Source organism: Toxotes jaculatrix, chromosome 16 (genome assembly GCF_017976425.1).
Source record: "Toxotes jaculatrix isolate fToxJac2 chromosome 16, fToxJac2.pri, whole genome shotgun sequence".
In the NCBI taxonomy this organism is placed as follows: Eukaryota; Metazoa; Chordata; class Actinopteri; family Toxotidae; genus Toxotes; species Toxotes jaculatrix.
This window is the reverse complement of record NC_054409.1, coordinates 5,525,534-5,543,288: the sequence shown is the minus strand read 5'-3', so window position 1 is coordinate 5,543,288 and position 17,755 is coordinate 5,525,534. Positions and strand designations below refer to the sequence as shown.

General features: G+C 41.4%; 1 protein-coding gene across 3 annotated transcripts; it reads left to right on the top strand.

The window, feature by feature from the left end:
* The first annotated feature begins 1,002 nt into the window (after window positions 1-1,002).
* tpm2 (tropomyosin 2 (beta)) lies at window positions 1,003-16,813 on the top strand. 3 transcript variants are annotated; one of them, XM_041059708.1, is made up of 9 exons: window positions 1,003-1,275; window positions 4,681-4,806; window positions 7,867-8,000; window positions 8,909-9,026; window positions 9,162-9,232; window positions 10,055-10,130; window positions 12,318-12,380; window positions 12,515-12,584; window positions 16,179-16,813. In XM_041059708.1, the coding sequence occupies exons 1-9, from the start codon at window positions 1,162-1,164 to the stop codon at window positions 16,259-16,261; spliced, it is 855 nt and encodes a 284-aa protein (XP_040915642.1). In that variant the 5' UTR covers window positions 1,003-1,161; the 3' UTR covers window positions 16,262-16,813. The 3 variants fall into 3 exon arrangements, with proteins under 3 accessions (XP_040915642.1, XP_040915641.1, XP_040915640.1); XM_041059707.1 differs by lacking the exon at window positions 10,055-10,130 and adding an exon at window positions 11,431-11,506 and having other exon boundaries at window positions 1,008-1,275; window positions 16,179-16,789; XM_041059706.1 differs by lacking the exons at window positions 10,055-10,130; window positions 16,179-16,813 and adding exons at window positions 11,431-11,506; window positions 14,440-14,816 and having other exon boundaries at window positions 1,009-1,275.
* The last annotated feature ends 942 nt before the right edge of the window (window positions 16,814-17,755 follow it).

Here is a 17,755-nt window from a genome sequence, read left to right as displayed (position 1 = left end):
ACAGGACCAGCTAATAAGTCTGGACTCACCCGTGCTTTGGTCGAGCATTTTCCCATATGATGAAACAAAGTTCTAACTCATTAAATTACCACAAACAACTAGCCATACAGTGACCAAGGGGCTTTTAGGGGGGGGGGGGGGGGGGGGGGGGGCTTTGTACCTGGTTGGTAATCCAGTCTTGAGTTTAGGTTTCACATCCCTGACCGCACTAATCAGCTACACATGTATCTAATACATCAGGGTCACACATGCAGCTCTTGTCACACTGAGCTCTGTCCTGTGTGCACCCCTTGTTCACCCTGTCCTGTGCCCACCTACCTTGTTCTGACAGGAGGGGTGGAGCGGATGTCATGCCTGTTCATTCCCACAGCTCAGGACGTGGAAATAGACATGACAGATGGATGAGAGGACGTGGAGATGGAGGGGGAAAGAAAAAGAAAAGCATACTTTGATTTGCATGTAATTTTCCATCTTTGGATGACAGACGGCTCACTCCTGTAGAATGTAAATGTTTTCATGATCCAACCATTTCTGACAGTTTGTTATTTAAACATGAACTCTTCAGTTTGGATGGAGAATGCTTTTTCTACTCTACTACATATCAAAAGGGAAATATTGTACAACTTCTAGAAGCATTGTCTCAGAGTAGTATTGCGGCTTTCTCTCAAGTGAAAGATCGCTTCCTGACCACGATGAAGATCTTTTTACTTTCCAGGAGGAAAGAGAAAATTCATTTCTTTTGCATCCTCCCCTGATTTATCCTGTGGCTGAGCAGATGTGCTGGATGTGGATCATCTTGTCTCAGGCAGAGAGTTGACTCATCTGCCAGTGTGATGACATCAGTGAAACCTTCCTCATCGTGGACAGGGCTGATTTATTCCCACATACTGAACACACACACACACTGGACAACTCTCGCTGCCTAAATATGGACAACATCCCCGTGCGGATCCACACGCTGAGAGAAAAAAAAAAAAAAAAAAAGTCTGGGGCTCGCGCTGCTGGTATTCCATCCTCGAGCTCTAGCAGAGCCGCTCAGACAAGCCGCACGCGCGCTCCTGTCTACCTCCGTCCCTCGTCTCAGACCGGTAGCTCCGTCTCTGTCCGGATAAACCGAGCACACTTCGCCGCCTGCTGAGAACACACACACGCCCGGGAACCATGGAGGCCATCAAGAAGAAAATGCAGATGCTGAAGCTGGATAAGGAGAACGCGATAGACCGAGCGGAGCAGGCTGAGGTGGACAAGAAAGGAGCAGAGGACAAATGCAAACAGGTAGACTCCATCAAACTCCTCACCTGGAGTGACACTTAAAAGCCTTTCTTGCTGTTAGTGACTTTGCACAAGCATTTCTTACAAGTTACAGGCAGTGGGGGCATTTCTTTCATTTGTTGATGGAGCAGTTTAAAAAAAAAAAAACAGTTATAAAAAGAATAAAGAAAAGAATAAAGTACATAAAAAGTAAACTCAGACAAACAGAAACATAAAAGCAAGAGAAGAAAACCCTTGTCTGTAAGTCAGGAGTTTATTTATTATTTATTTATTTATTTATTTTTTTTTTTTTAAAGTGGGAGTGTGATGGGTTGGATCAGTTAGGCCCCAGCAGGGGGGCTGAAAAGCTCAGAGGGGGCTAACAACTCTAGAGTCAAAAATCACCATTAGCCTTAGAGCAAGACTGTGTAACTCCTACAAAATCTTATTTTATGTTCATAAGAAACAAAACTTTTTTTATCAGGATTACAGTCAGGAGTTTTTTTTTTGCAGCCACAGGGTACTTGGTCTGGAATGACCAAGACCTCCTGATAGGCTATAGCAGCACTGGTCTAATTGCAAACTAAGTGAAAGTGGGACAGAGAGTGGAGGCTCAGAGCAGAACAAACTGAGATTCAGGAGGCTAAACAGGAGGTAAAGGCAACGCCTCTGTGGCTGTTGGAATACTGACCTTTTCCTCACTTGCTGAATGACATGACCGGACAACTGACCTGAGTGGAGAGTTCTGGTCAAACAGCAGCAGTGGTTTTTAGTGAAGGAGGATGGATCACATATAAAAACAGCTTCACTTTTACCTTCATCCAGCTGAAGATCAGTTTCTGGACTGGACTAGCTAAATAAATATGGATCATCTATGTAACAATGGAAAGAGAGATATTATGTTCATTTCTGATGTGGTCCAGTGGGAACATGTATATTGACAATAAGATGAGGCCTAATATAGATCCTTGCAGTACCAGTACAACAATGTAAAAAAACAGTATGTTGAAGTCTACTCTTACTGCCCCGTTCCAGCTCCACACAAAACCAGTTTTTTGGGACTACACGGTGGAGTATTTAGCAGCTAAAGTGGCAAATTTTTGTCTTAGGAGGTGATGGAGACCAAAAAGGGAGCACTTCAGTCAGTTTTAAGCATTTGTAAATTTGGCTAGATAGTGTTTTTCAATGTCATTATGTCAAGTTTGCGAGTTGCTAGGTATCCAAATAGCCGTGTCAGTATCAGTTATCAGTCAGTTAAGGAGTATCAAACCCTGCTGATTGGTCAGTTTTTGTGCTAATGTATATAAATTTAAAACAACAGCCTGTATATGACACTCAACAGCAACAGTGCTGCTATTTTGGTTCATGTAGAGACGGGTGACAAATGAAAAGGAGAACCTGAGTAAATGAGTGGAGAAATGTGTCAACAGTTACATAAAGAGGGGTGTTATAGTGCATAAACTTCTCATTACAAAGATGGTTCTCCATCTGAGAGTTCAGAGGTGCAAAAACCACAGACGCTCATCTACAGAAGTGGAAAACGTGAGGGGTAAAATGAGTCATCCTTCACCTTCAGTATTCTCCACCAGTGGGTGAGTGCATGTGTGGTGCACACCGAGAGAACGGTACATCGTCAAGGATTAATCCATTACTGCAAGTATTCACTTTATCCACTCTGGTTAATGAAATAACCAAAGTGACAGCAGGTTGCTCCAGAAACAGACTTGGCTCTGAGACATCTGTTTACAGCACAAACTCTAAAACTAATTTTTCACCATTTTCTGTCTCTGCCACCTCTCTCTCAGTTGTCTTTCTCACTTCCTCTCTCACACAAAATAACTTATGTTAGCTTTTTGCATACAAATAATCATCAACAAACCAAGTAATTTACATGACTCTTCAGCATAATATATATTTTTTGGACCATTGTGGGGAGGCTTAGCCTCCAGTGGCCTCATAATGTGGCCTGTGGTTGATAGTGTTAAGAACCATTTAGAAAACATCTTTGAGATGTGTTACATGCTCATCAAACGACTGAGGTCTGAATTCTTGTCACACAGCACATTTTATCCTGTCACGGCACAGTGCCCTCTTTGCAGGCTTGATGTGATGCGAGGGCTCAGGTTGCCAAATCCAGCTGCAGCTTCCAGCTGTGATCTGAGAAATTAGTCACAGCTTATTATTTCAGATAAAGCACACAGTGAAAGCCCTTGTGGTCCCCTCCATGTAGCTCCACAGTGTAATTGACAAGATCAGGTAGCAATCTATGAATAGATAGCAACTATTCAAGTATGCAACTGTCCACATAGCATGTGCTCCCAGAGGATCCCAGCTTGTAGCTGTTACAATGCCTGCACAATCACTTCTCTCTACATAGGAGCACTGAATACTGGCATGTCTATTTCTGTGTTCCCTCCAAAGACCCCCACCTTCTTTGAATTGTTGCTCCTCTCAGAAAGACAGTCAAGGCTGTTGGTTTGGGAGCTGCCACAAAGTCGACTGTAGGATCAGGACTGTCCCGGTCTATTTGTGACCAAGAGGCCTTACATGGCTACAGGCTGGGAGAGACTGACAGACGTTATATAGAAAGGACATTTGTCCTGGGGACATTGTGGTTGAGTACAATTGGCTTTTTATAGTCCCCGAAGCTATTGTAGCAAATGGTAACTTGCTGAAGCAATCTTTGGAAATGAGTCATTGGTTAACAGAAGCCCGAGGTTCAAAGTGGAATGGACTCTTCTCATCATGAGTGAGAAAATCCAGGCTCTCTGAGCTCATTCCACATCATCTCTATTGGGTTAAAGTCTGGGGTCTGACTGGACCCCTCCAGAAGGTGGATTTTCTCCCTCCACAGTACTGTGTGGTATATTTAATGCTAGTATTTAGAGCATACGTAGTTGTGCCTGATTGGTGTGTAAATAAATGCGCATCATTGCTCCTCGCAGCCTGCCCCTGCAGCCTGCCCCTTCTGCCGCTGGCTACAGGCTCCAGGCTACATTAGCTGCTACTACCATAACACACCTCAATATCTGACTGACGGTCGGTGGGCCGAGTTGCATTGTGGATAATGTAGACGCCATTGATTCTCCATCCATCATGAGACTGACAGTGTAACAAAGGTGCAGTGAAAAATAAATGGAGAATAAATGGATTCTGAAACCTCATCCATTCATTTATTCCAACATGTATTTGGCAATGAAAATTAGTAGTAAGTTAAACAGATTTTGTATGAGACAGGGTTTGTAGAGATTAGAGACTGCTGCCTTCACAGGCCATCCTGCAAGTGGTGTAAAAAAAGAGTTTCAGTTATTCTCAGTATAATTCTACATCATTTCAATATCCTCTCTGGTTGTATGTGTCAAAGATAAGTTTTCTAACTTTCTGACATGTTCTATTTCTGTGTATGTGTTTTGTGTATTTGGCCTGTAGCTGGAGGAGGAGCTGCTGGGGCTGCAGAAGAAGCTGAAAGGAGTGGAGGATGAGCTGGACAAATACTCTGAGTCGCTGAAGGATGCCCAGGAGAAGCTGGAGCAGGCAGAGAAAAAGGCAGCAGATGTGAGTGAAGGGAGCTGATGGCGGGGTTTACAATACCGCAGAGAGGTAACGATGTTAGGACCGCATTAACCTGTTGCACTCACATTCACAGTCACATCTCAAACTGTTTCCTTCTGCTGTTGTTTCACTCGAATCACTACACAGTTATAAATTTAGACTATCTGTGACACCATCAGTGCTAGAAACCTGTGCTTCAAATATTCACAGACCAGTTTGTTCCTGTTAGTCAAACTTTACACTCCCAGCTCCACACTCCCACAAGTCATGCACATCCAGCAGTCGTTTTAATGTTGACCTTCAGGCCAGTATAATTTAACGCTGCTTGCGTTAAATCTCCAAAGTGTCATCATTAGTTCCATTTGAAAGCTGCTGCTGAGAAGCAGCCTCTCCGCTGACAGCAGCAGCAGGGACGCTATTAAATCTGTCATGTGCTGTATCAGATTCGACCAACATATCATAAAACGTGTCAGCACCTTTAGGCAAATGCAATCTATTCTAACCAAAGTGGAGGACAGGGTGTGGAAGATTTAGTTTCCTGGGTCCATGCTTGGCACCGGCCTGTACAGATTCTGTTGCTCCTTGCGCTCCTTCCGTACTAACATTCATGTGGAACCCCTTTGAGTTACTCTCTGGAGAACTTCACACTGTGGGCTCAGATAAAAGTATTGTTTAGTAATAGAATATTACAATATATCATATCAAAATATATCATACACCAGCACTAACCCGAAGAATTCGAAACACAGCTGAGTATTCTTCTTTTTCACACTGTACTGAACCATTGAACACAAGTTAACACTTGTTGAACAGGCCAAACGTGGTGTTGGCCAATCAAATTTGTGAAAACCACGGATATCAGGTAGGTTAATGGACAGGTTCAGAACTGATCAAGTCTGTCTTAAATAATAGGTTTCGCTTGTTCTAATAATTTCTGCTGTTCTTAATGTACATTAAAGATCCATTTCTGATGCAGTCCCGGTGGAGTTGATGGGTGGGGGTATTGGTCTTTTCAGGCATTGCTTCCTCTCAGGCTTTAAATGACCCAAAGAAACTACTCTAATTTGAATCATTTGAACTTTTAACCTTCTACCATCTCTAATCTAATATCTCCAACTATCTGTTGATTGATGGAGCTTTTGGAGGAGATACTCTGTATATTCAGTGCAGAAAGTCTCTCCAGAACTTCAACTAGGAGCATAGCTACATGGGTGGTGTCACACCATTCGTAACTACCATTCCTTCTGTAAGTGTTCATTTAACCTCTAACCCCTAAGCTAATACCCAGAATGTGCTTAGAAGACCAGGTCTAATAATTCTGGATTGTTCTGACATTTATGTAGGTTTCCTTGAGTTATTAGTCACGGCATTTATGACCAATTATAGTGCAAAAAGAGTGACGCAGGGAGGAGTGAGGACCCACTGTATTTGTCCTGATAGGAGTGTGAATTTCCTGTGTGCAGTGTTACAGTGATGTTACCAAAGATGGAAAAGAATCGGAGCAATGCACGAATTTGTTTATGCCGCCACTGCTTACTGGTGTTCACTCCAGCATGAACATCTCTGCCTCAGGACATCAAGTTCTATTCACAAACACATGAGTGCTCTACATGTAGCAGGAGATATGAGGGGAAAGCTGTTCATTAGACAAGTCAGGTACCATTTACAATCAGCAATGTCTTTTAAATAGACTTTTATAGAGTTATTTATGAGTGATTCTAAATTTAAAATAGTTACTATATGTTAAACCTTACACAATTTAAATTGATTTTCAAAATTGTTCATTTTTACATTCATGCACCAAATGTAACCAATGCTTCCTTTACTAATATATCCACATACTCTGCAAAAATGTTGAAGTATGGCCCAAAACAATCTTGGAATGCTCTAAAGCCACAGAGTATTTCAGTAAAACTAAGGGGCGTAACGAAAAAAATCGCTTTATTTTGAAATTGTAACCGGAAGAATCAAGCGTTGATTCCGACCTCTGACACCGTTGCCACGACAACACCGTGACACCTGTGAGAAGCCGAGAAGAGAACCTTGACAGCATGGCGGCTTTTACATCCATAGACGCGGTGAGAAGGAAGATCCAGACACTGCAGCAGGCGGCGTACGAGGCGGAGGACCGAGCCGAGCTGCTGCAACAGGAGGCGGACATGGAGAGGCAGGCCCGACAGAGGGTAACACACTCAGAACCCGCCTGAAGACCGACACACCGGAAACTATGGGAATTCATGAATGAGGTTCAAGAAATTTCGAAAGATGAGGAAAAACCAGCTAGAGTTTTAAGATGTAGACTAAAATAAATGCAGACTAACACTCTAGGTAGCAGTAATACTTCAGGTATATTCATATTTTTTGTATGATAACCTGGCAGTGAATTGGACTTTAAATGCTATTGTGTATCCCACTTCAGGTTGACTCTAAGAACCTTTGTTGATGTTGTACCCTAAATAGTTCAAGATCATGTTAACGTGTGCGTGGTTGGCTTTCATGCAAGCCCAGTTGTGCGTTTGTGATAAGTAACAGAGCTTAGTTAAAACTCTTCAGTGTCTCATCGACATACATTTGTCCTCAGGATTCCTCAGTTTATGTTTTAACGCTGTGTCGAGTAGGAACCAAATAATCAATGAGCCAAACCTTCATTTCACCCAACAAGCTAGCTATGAATCACTCACTCTGTTTCAGTGGAACAAGTATATCTGATTGTCTGTTACATGATATGACTGATTTTATCTGCACAGGAGGATGACCTGGACACCAGTCACGTATTAGTCACATCAAAAAACAACATGTAAACAGCTGCAGAACTGAGCATAAAGACTTTCAGTTTTAAATATAGCCACACTTATCAATTAGATGCTTTAAGAGTTAAATAAGGATCAAATAAAACTGAAATAGTTGTATTCATGCTGTTTTTAAGTAGTATGTATTTGATATATTCAAATATCGATCATGCTCTATCTGTTTTATAGCTGTCTGCCTTATAAGAAATTAGTGTTTTGGCTATAATGTGACTTCAGGCTCTTATCTGTGTGTGTCTCATGTGTCTCCCTACAGGCTGAGGCAGAAGTGGCTTCTCTAAACAGGCGCATCCAGCTGGTGGAGGAGGAGTTGGACCGAGCTCAGGAGAGACTGGCTACTGCTCTGCAGAAGCTGGAAGAGGCTGAGAAAGCTGCAGATGAGAGCGAGAGGTGAAGCGCTTTGTGCGTCCACCTAAAACTTTTAACACTCTGGGCCCAAGAGTTACTAAAACTCAGCTAATAAGTCCTGTTCTCTTTGTCAGTCATTTTGTCTCTGATGGTACAGTGGTTTTACCTTCCATTGACCACAATTAGCAGATATTTTCCTGACCCCGATAAAACATAACATCTAATGAAATCTGCTTTTAGATGTTGAGAGGCAGTGGGAAACTGGGAAAAATAAAACAAAGCACCTGAATGATTGAGTGTTTCAGTCAGCTGCAGTGCTGGATTTAAATTGCTAGAGGGCTCCAGTACAAAAAAAAATGATTTTGCCCAGAGTCCTAGAGATGACCCGTAATACTATGGTCAGATACTCCCCAGTGGTTTACTGCATGTAAGTCAGTTTGTGATCATTTGATTCAGGGCAGAAATTAAATATAGGGATTAATATTAGATTTTTGACACAGCATCCCTCTACGAGACAAGACCTCAAGGTCATTAGGATTATATTTATCCTCAGAGGATTAATTTTAAAAAGTGCAGGTAATATCTTTAGCACAATATAAACTGAAATGAGAAGTTTTTTTACATATTCTTGAGTCCATCTGATGAAGGGCCCTGTGTCAAAGTCTAGTTTTTATTATATTGAACAGATAAATGTATGAAGTTTTCTCCCCTTTGACATTTATATAACCAGGATACCAGGATGGTCTCCACAGGTCCTGCCACTAACAAGGCGACAAATGTCAATGAGTTGTTGTTGTTCTTCAACCCCAAGCTGAGACAACTCTGGCTACAAAACTCCAGACAAATATGCTGATTAATTACAGTGGGATTCACACACACTGAATATAATCACTCAGTAACAGTAGTATGTGACTGACTGCTTATTGTTGTCTGTTCCTCTGGTCGTTCAGAGGAATGAAGGTCATAGAGAACAGAGCAACAAAGGACGAGGAGAAAATGGAGATCCAGGAGATGCAGCTGAAGGAGGCCAAACACATCGCTGAGGAGGCCGACCGCAAATATGAAGAGGTGGGGGAATCACAGCGTTGATGTCTGCATGTGCTCCACATCACAAACTAATACTAGACTCCAAACAGGTTTTGAGTATGTAGTTTGCAGGAGGAGTCAGTTGAGAGTGTGTGTGTGTGTGCTGGTTGTCTGCAGGTTGCACGTAAACTGGTGATCCTGGAGGGTGATCTGGAGCGTTCAGAGGAGCGTGCTGAGGTGGCCGAGGCGTAAGTCAACACCTGCACCACGAAAACTAACACCGACATGAGAGCCGATGTACATTATTCATGTTGTCATAGTAGAGATCAAGTGATCACTGTTATGACAACATGTTACACATTCACTGGCGATTCAGCAGTTTCTTACTATACAATGACGTAGTTAACCCTTGCATATTTATATTGATCGTAGTGGAAATTGTAAGTGTTGCATAGACCTATAAAGCGTAAAGATTCTCTTAACAACTGCAACATTATCGATCATTGTCGGTCACTCTACTGATCATTTTTTTAATAAACTGATTAATCGTTTGGGCTATAAAATGTCAAGAAGTTTCCAGAGTCAAAAAGTTTAACAGTCACAAAAAAAAAGACAAAACCCAAAGATGGTCAGTTCATGATGTTGTAAAATAGAAAAATTTAACAAATCTTCTTATTTGAGATGCCGGAACCTAAGTTTGCCATTTTTTTGCTTTATAAATATCCTAATCAATTAATCAGTGATTGAAATTGTTTTCAATTTATTTATTTTCTGTTGAATGACTAATATATTAGTCACCTAATAATTTCAGTACTAGTGCAAAGTATTCTTGTACTTAGTCATGTGTGAATCACAAGCTGCAGAACATAATGAATGCACTAATCACATAGAGACCTGTGTGTGTGTTGTGTTCTCTTCCTGTGTGTTGTTTTTTTTTTTTTTATGTAATGCATGCCTGAATACACCACCACTGCCTGTATGGGACTTGTATTGTTTTATGGCTGCCATGCCCACGGTCCCACACCCCCCACCTTCCACCCCACTCCCAACCTCCTGGACTAACCCTGCAGGCGAGTGAGGGAGCTGGAGGAGGAGCTCCGACTAATGGACCAGAATTTGAAGTCCATGATGTGCGGAGAGGAAGAGGTACTTACTGTACAAACTCCACAGGCTCTAATATGTGACCTGCTGCCTTCTGCTCCTCTGACCTGCAGCCTCTCAACCCCTTTTTTTCTGTTTCCTGTCTAACCTGCACTAAACTCTGTGACATCAAGAGTAAGCAGTACTTAAAGGATAAGTCAGGTGATGTTCTGTATGGTTTTTCTTGTCAACAAATCCAACGGAAGGAGCAAAACCATCAATGGTTCAAGGGCATAGGTTTGGTTGTCTGGGGGGGCTGATGGATGATTATGATGAAATAGGTTATCAGGCTTTTAATTATGTATCATTCATTCACTTTCCCTTTCTTTCTGGTTCATTTTGCCTTTGTTGGTTAGAGACATGTGATATACAGACAGGAAGTGTGTGAGAGAGAGGGGGATGCAACAGTGTGTCAGCCTGTTAGTGTGAGCGTAGTACCTGAAGGTGTCACAGCACAGGCTCCCAATACTTTGGTAAATGAGAGATTACGGTTTTTGATTTTTTTATGAATTTGCAAAAAAATTTCTAAAATCATGTTTTTCCTTTGTTATTATGGTTTATTGATTTCAGTCAGCACAAGCCTGGAGGTGACGTCATATGTTCAAAAAACATGTTAGTGAGCCGCACTTTTACAGTGGGTCACATGTTCTTTCATTACCATAAACACACACTATAGTTTATTTTGCTTTAATCCCACACACACACACCATCCTGCTGCCTCAAATACTCACTAAAAGCACCAAATGTGGATGAATCCGCCGCTGAAAATAGTCCTCAACAAGTGCACTATTTCCCTCTGTTTGAATAACATCTCATAAAACTGCAGCGTCCAGTTGTTTTACTAAATTGCTGAGCATATTTAAAAATGAAAATGAAAGCTGCAGACAGAGTAGGGAGGTCAGAAGGTTTTAAGAGACTAACACATTGTTGGATTGACTCTTTTCGTGGGATTTGTTGACAGTAAGAAAAATATAAAATAACAACATACTTATACCTTAATCTTAATCTCGGCGGTAATCCACCACACATCCAGGTTAGTTTCATGACTACTTTAACCCCCCCCCGCCAACATTTTCCCTTTAAAAACCACCCTGGCATTTTGCTTAAACACTTGTTCGCTGTCTTACTCAGAGTCAGATGTGTTTGAGGTCCATCTTCTGTCTCTGAGGAAGACAGCCAGAGAAATGTTAACGAAAACGTTGCAGTGGTCCTTCAGACAGCGTCAGGGTTTGATCTCCTCTGCTGTTCTACCTTTCAAATCACTGCTTTTTCTTCTCCTGCTTTTCCTCTTTCTTACACCGCTCAGTAAATCAGGTGACCTTGAGGAAGAGTTGAAAAATGTCACCAACAACTTGAAGTCACTGGAAGCCCAGGCTGAGAAGGTACAGTAGGAGCTGAGGGGCATTCAGCCTCAGGACTGGCCAGTCAGGCTCTATATACAGTATGCTATCCATACTGATGTAGGAAAGGTAGTGTGTAAAAAATACTGTACAGACACACACACACGGGGACAGGAACACATGTCCATGCACCAACATACAGTCCTCTTTAACCTAGTGTAGAGACGCAGACACATGAGAAACTGACTTTAGAGGAGGAAGGTCCTTGAACAAATTAAGCTCTCAAGTTCTTCTTCATATGACAAGAGAGGAAGTTGCTTAAAATAATCTGAAGCCTCGCAGATTATTAAGGTAACAAGCAGTTCCATTTTGTGCTTCCCATATATGATCATTAAATTCAAGGGACATGTGCCACAACGAAAAAGCTTCATAGGCCACGATGTCATATCCAGCTACCGTCTTTGTGTGGATTAAAGCATTGAATCGAACATTGAGGAGTCAGTTAAAAATCTTTTTAATCATTCAGTAGACAGAATGATTTTGATACAAGTGGTTTAGAAATTAGACACAGTTCAAGTTTTTCAGGATCTGGAAAAACCTTGCAGTAAGTCTCCTGGGTTTTTCAAGGCAAGAATGATGCTCTGTGATTTGAATGTACTGTAATGAACATACATGAGGGAAACATGAAAGCATAATGGCGCCTCATTCAAATATTCAGTATTTGAATATTCTCCCAAAGTGATACAGCAGAGAGGTGCATTTGGTGAAGTCTCTCTCCGTTTAACAGTTAGTGTTGTTGTTTTAAATGTACTTTAATTGCTCTTTGTTCATACCTTGTATGTTTGGATTTCAGTACTCACAAAAGGAGGACAAATACGAAGAGGAAATTAAAGTCCTGACCGACAAACTGAAAGAGGTGAGACTTCTTTGATGGTGTTACTGTTTCTGTGCCTTAGTCCCTCCATATGATCTAAATGAACAGAGAGGGACAGTGTTAGCACACGTCAAGACTGTGTATTGACTCGTGTTGTGCTGTGGTTTGTGTTCCAGGCTGAGACCCGTGCAGAGTTTGCAGAGAGGTCTGTGGCCAAGCTGGAGAAGACCATTGATGATCTGGAAGGTACTTTAACACTCACCTACTGCCTCTGCTAGTACCTCTACTGACACCAGTAACAATATCCACTCACTGTCCTGCAGGGAATAATGTTGTAAAAAGTAACAAACAGCTTCACTAATACCAGTTCTACTGTTAGGAACTAGAGGTAGAAGAAGTAGTCCACAAGAATTGCAGATCTCCAGTTTCATAAAGTTACAGAAATGGTTGGATGCAGACCCCCCTAATCTGACATCAGAAGGGCGCTGGGGGTTTCCAAAGCTGTTTAACCATCTGACAGCAGTTCCATTCTGGTCCCATATGGGTGGCAGTAAAACTGCGCCTGGGTGCTCTCAAGCGATGTGGCCTAACCGGAGTCCACATCTATGTGGATTTGACCGAGGAGTATAGTGCTCAGGTTCTTCAGTACCCTCACTGTAGTATTCGTGAGTGCTGATTGGCTCAGCTCTTTGGTCTCACTGCACTGTTGATGATCCATGTTCCCGAACCACTGACAAATGCAAAGATTTTTGGGTAAAGGAACATGCACAGCATACTCTGGGTATTTGCAGAGGCTGATATGCTCAAACATGCAACAGATGGTGTCCATGTGCACTCCATGTGTACAAACAGTCATAAATTTTAGGTGGTGCACGTGTTCACATGGCAGAAAACAAGTTTACAACATGTGGACCCTCGCAAGTTTGTGGATGTATAATTTGAGATTAAATGGGACCATGTGTGTGTGTGTGTGTGTGTGTGCACACCGGGCCCACTTTTGGAGTAAATCAGGCTTTTAGCTGAAAATCTTTTCAATTGCCAACAACAAAAGTGCAGATATAAAATCTAAAGGCAGCTTCCAAATCCCTGAATCATCCATCATGGTAAAAGTCCAACGGCACAACAACCAGAAGGGGGCATCACACCACGAGCAAACCCCTGGTGTTTCACACTACCATGACCCTGACCGGCTGCACGGGGGTCAACAGGGAATCCTGATTAAAATGGTTTAATATGATATCGTATTTGACTTTAGGAATATTTCAGTGTGAAAACTTAAAACATAAAACTTGCATGAATCAGCTATAATCACTAATTACTGACATTACTCTTATGAGATTTAACATAGCAAAAAATTTGTGAAACATGATGCATTGCTATGGACTAAACTGCTATATTCTAAGCTATATATACTGTAGTTAAAATGATCTCCTTCTTGTCTTTGATACTTCAAGTACATTTTACGGTGTTATTGTTTTTACGTTTACCTGAGTATAGAATCGGAGTGCTTTGTCCACTGCTGCTAACCAGTAGTAAGAATTCTTGCTACCACTTATATTTGAAAATCTGATTACAGTAAGACTTTGTCAGTGGCGAAATGATCTGACGTGACAGCCTAAGATGTTCACAGGAAGTGCAGTATTCCAACATGGCTTCCTGAGGGGTGTTTCCAATTATTGCTGAACAAGGAAAAACCCTGTTGGAGTGTTTTGTTTTTTTTTTTAGGCTTGGCCTGTTGCTGACCCTATTGTCTCTGGCATGTGTTGCATACGGGGGTGTTGTCATTGATGCATGATTTGTTCAGTTTGGCTGTATTTGAGCCCAGTCTATAGAGATCAGAGGCTGACTGAGCCAACAAGCTGAAACTTGTTTACTTTAACTATTACTCATGCTTGGTGAGCTGGGGTTAACCAGCCGGTGTGATGACATTAACACCACAGAAACTGGCTCTTTCAGTTTGAAGTTCACCAGTTTTAATACTTTTCCTTTTGTTTGTCTGATTCCTGTCCCTTTGCCTCACTTTGTTTCCATTCGTGTGCGTCTGTCTGCTCGGTCCCTTGTCTCTGTGTCTGTGTGTGTGTGTCTGTGTTTCCTCCTCCAGATGAAGTATATGCTCAGAAGCTGAAGGGCAAGGCTCTCAGTGAGGAGCTGGACCTGGCCCTCAATGACATGACTACACTGTAGATGCTCTCTCACTTCCTCTCTGCTCTTCCTTCCTGCCTGAAGTCTTCTCTGCCCGCTTGCTGTTGTTCTGTTCCATTCCACAGTGGTATTCTCGGCTAGAATATTCTCGAAATGTAATGTCTGAATCCACCCGCCCTTCAGTAGGATCTATCTGTGTCGCACGGCACCGCTCTTTACTGCCCACCCAGTCACTGCAGTGTGTCCGTCGGTTCATGGACTTCATGTCTTCTCTTTATTGAAATACTCGTGTCAACGTGTTTCCCTCTCCCCTCTGTAATAAATGGATTAAAGCTCCCTTGACTTTTCTGTCTCCTTCCAGTCTTGCCTTCTTTCGCTTTCGTTTACTTCCTCGTTTTAAAAATTAGAAGCAAGGCCTGAATCATCTGTGACTGCTTTGTAATCACTTGATAACACATTTGGCAACATATAAAGCTTCCTTTAAATACCTCGGTTTCTATACTGATGAACAATTTCATAAAAGGTGTTGAGGAATCGCTGGTAGAAGGAAAAAACTGAAGGATAAAACTTTTTTTAAGCCAGTGTGCTTCTTTGTGCTTGATACTACTGCTGGGCTTCAGGGCTATAAAACTATCTCTGTGCTGTAATCAGTGTATAAGATACGCACCGATAGCAGATGATAAGAGATGGGAACCATGTGATGCTTGCTGGAAGATATGTAGAGCTCAGTTATGAGTCTGATCCTTGATATGGAAGAAAGCAGCTGACAAGAAGGAAGAGATTATTTTTTGCACAACTCTGGGTTTGTTGAGGTCTTTTTTTTTTTTTTTAATAATGAATTTTGGATTCTACTGCACATTTCAAACTTCTACCTGTGTGTTGAGGTGCTACTCACACAGCTGAGGGTGTGGGGTAGAGATTTCCCATTTCTCTGATATGAATAAACTCACAACTTGTCGTACGAGTCATGTACAGAGAGTCTGACACATTGTGAGAAATCATAAAGTCTTCATGTGAATCAATTTAGAGTTTAAACATGATGAATTAACTACAATAAAATGTAGAACTAAATTAAAATTATTGCAAAATGAATATTCTGTTCATCAGGTCATCACCTATTTGCTGAGAGGTTTTTTTTTTTTTTTTTTTTTTTTTTTAGATTTTGTGGTTTTATTGGCAGATTTCTCCACACCATCTTCTACAATACAGTAACTGAAGCTGATTCAGGATCTTAATGCTGGTTTCTGTCCAAGATCCTCCTCTGTTGGTCCTAGTTTGTTCAGTTGGGCAAGTTTGGTGAATCTGTCTTTAAACCCTGGTACAAACAAACCTCACAGAAAAAAGAGGCTTAAGAGAAGAATATCAAGATGTTCTTGCAGGAGGCTTATTATCACTGAATAGTCAGTGTAGATGTCACTGTTATTTCAGTTTTCCCCACTGATTTGCTGCTCATTTTTGTCAACTGGGTTCTAAGAAAATGCTATGATGTAGTCATCGAAACTTCATTGTGCGAAACGATGTAGACGTCCACAACTTCAACAGAGGTACAGCAGTTGTCCACTGTCATACTGGACAATGTGGACATGTATGTGCACAATATTAGACGGCAGTAAAGTGTCTAAGGCTCCAAACCAATACAACAATAAATTCCAAAACGTATTTGAAAGCTCACCTGTGACTTTTTTTTTCCTTCTCCAGAGAAACTGGCCCAAGCCAAAGAAGAGAACCTGGACATGCACCAGGTGTTGGATCAAACCCTTCTGGAGCTCAACAATCTATAGAGATCTCCACAGAGCTGGCTGAAGGATTGCCCGAAAGATAGAGCAAGACAAAAAAGAAAAAAAACAAGGTTTAACCAAAGCTCCCAGCATACACACTTACAGATGAAATCTTAATGTAACATCAACAGTTGTTAAAAACAAACAAACTGTTTAAATTTGGCTAGTTTCTGTCTACATGGATTTGAAAGTTATCGCTAATCAGAACACTGGCTAACTGCAGCTTCAGCCTGTACCTCTCACACAGAGCTGCTAGTAAAGGGCCATAATTGTTGTTCTAGTGACTGTCAGAGCTCATGTTGCCCCTCAACATCATGCACTACATAGCAACAAGGCCGCATGCAGTCGTTGTTCCCTCAGTCCTCTTTTGCATTTTTATTTAAACATGGAGAGAGGCCTCTGGCACATTTTCAGAGTGTAGTTACATTTTAAGAGTAAAAATAAGGAACTGAAACTCATGCAAGAAAGTCACTACTTCTCCTCGCTTTCTCCTTCATGCAGCATAGAAGCAGAGCGTGCATTAGAAACATTTTGTTTTTTCCATTTTTTTTTTCCCCTCGGTTGATTAAAATAGGATAAAGGAATGTCTAAGGCACATCAAACACCCCCCCCCCCCCCCTCCCCCCCAAGAAAAACCTATGTTTAAGTTTCACTGATAGGAACCATGTGAATTCATTCTTTGGACACAGTGGTTAAGTTCCCTGTTCCCTACCATGTTATTTTTGTACTAAACCAACGCTTGACTAATGTGAGGGCAGAACAGAAAACTCTCGTTTTGAAAGGCAGTGACAAACATTTTATCTTTTTTGTGTGGATGGACTTGTTGAAATGTCTTTGTTTACCCTTTGGGGCAACATTCAAGTTCCTTCAAAAACACACCTAACGCATGTGTGTTTTTGTGCATATTTTATAGCAAAATGAACCACTTCTGGGATTTTTTTAGGTGGTATTTTTTTTAGGCTAAAAAGGATGATGCCTCAGATTTTGAATGAAAAAGTCAACATTAGATTATGAATTGAATTCAGTTACATGTGGAACAAACTAGCGGGACCGTAAGCGCGGGCTTGATTTTTCCATGTTAAAAGAAGAAATGACTGGGAGTTGCTGGGAGCTGTAACACAGACATCAAACTCTGAATAAAAGCTTTATATGATGTACAAATAAATAAATAAATATGGTGCATTCCTCAAATAATAAACATCGTAATTCCAAGATGTCTTTGATGATGTGACTTTTTACAGTAAGTGGTTCCAATATGTTAAACTCAGCTGAGTCTGGAACACACATACAGCATGTGTTTTCATTGTTTTTACTGCTCTGCCATAGGGTTATACAGCACTGTTTACAGACTATGGTTGACAGGTACTTATCATTACTGATTAGCAATACAAAACCATTAGCATCAACCCTTTGAATCAAACCGAGTGTGGTGTCACAGTTTGACTGAATGTCTCTGGTTAAAAATATAAATCAGAATACATTCCAGCCAGATATTTG

Coding starts and splice junctions, on each gene's coding strand:
- tpm2 (XM_041059708.1), top strand. CDS start 1,162: ATGGAGGCCATCAAGAAGAAAATGCAGATGCTGAAGCTGGATAAGGAG. Junction 1,276..4,680: donor CAGAGGACAAATGCAAACAG/GTAGACTCCATC, acceptor TTTGGCCTGTAG/CTGGAGGAGGAGCTGCTGGG. Junction 9,233..10,054: donor CGTGCTGAGGTGGCCGAGGC/GTAAGTCAACAC, acceptor CTAACCCTGCAG/GCGAGTGAGGGAGCTGGAGG.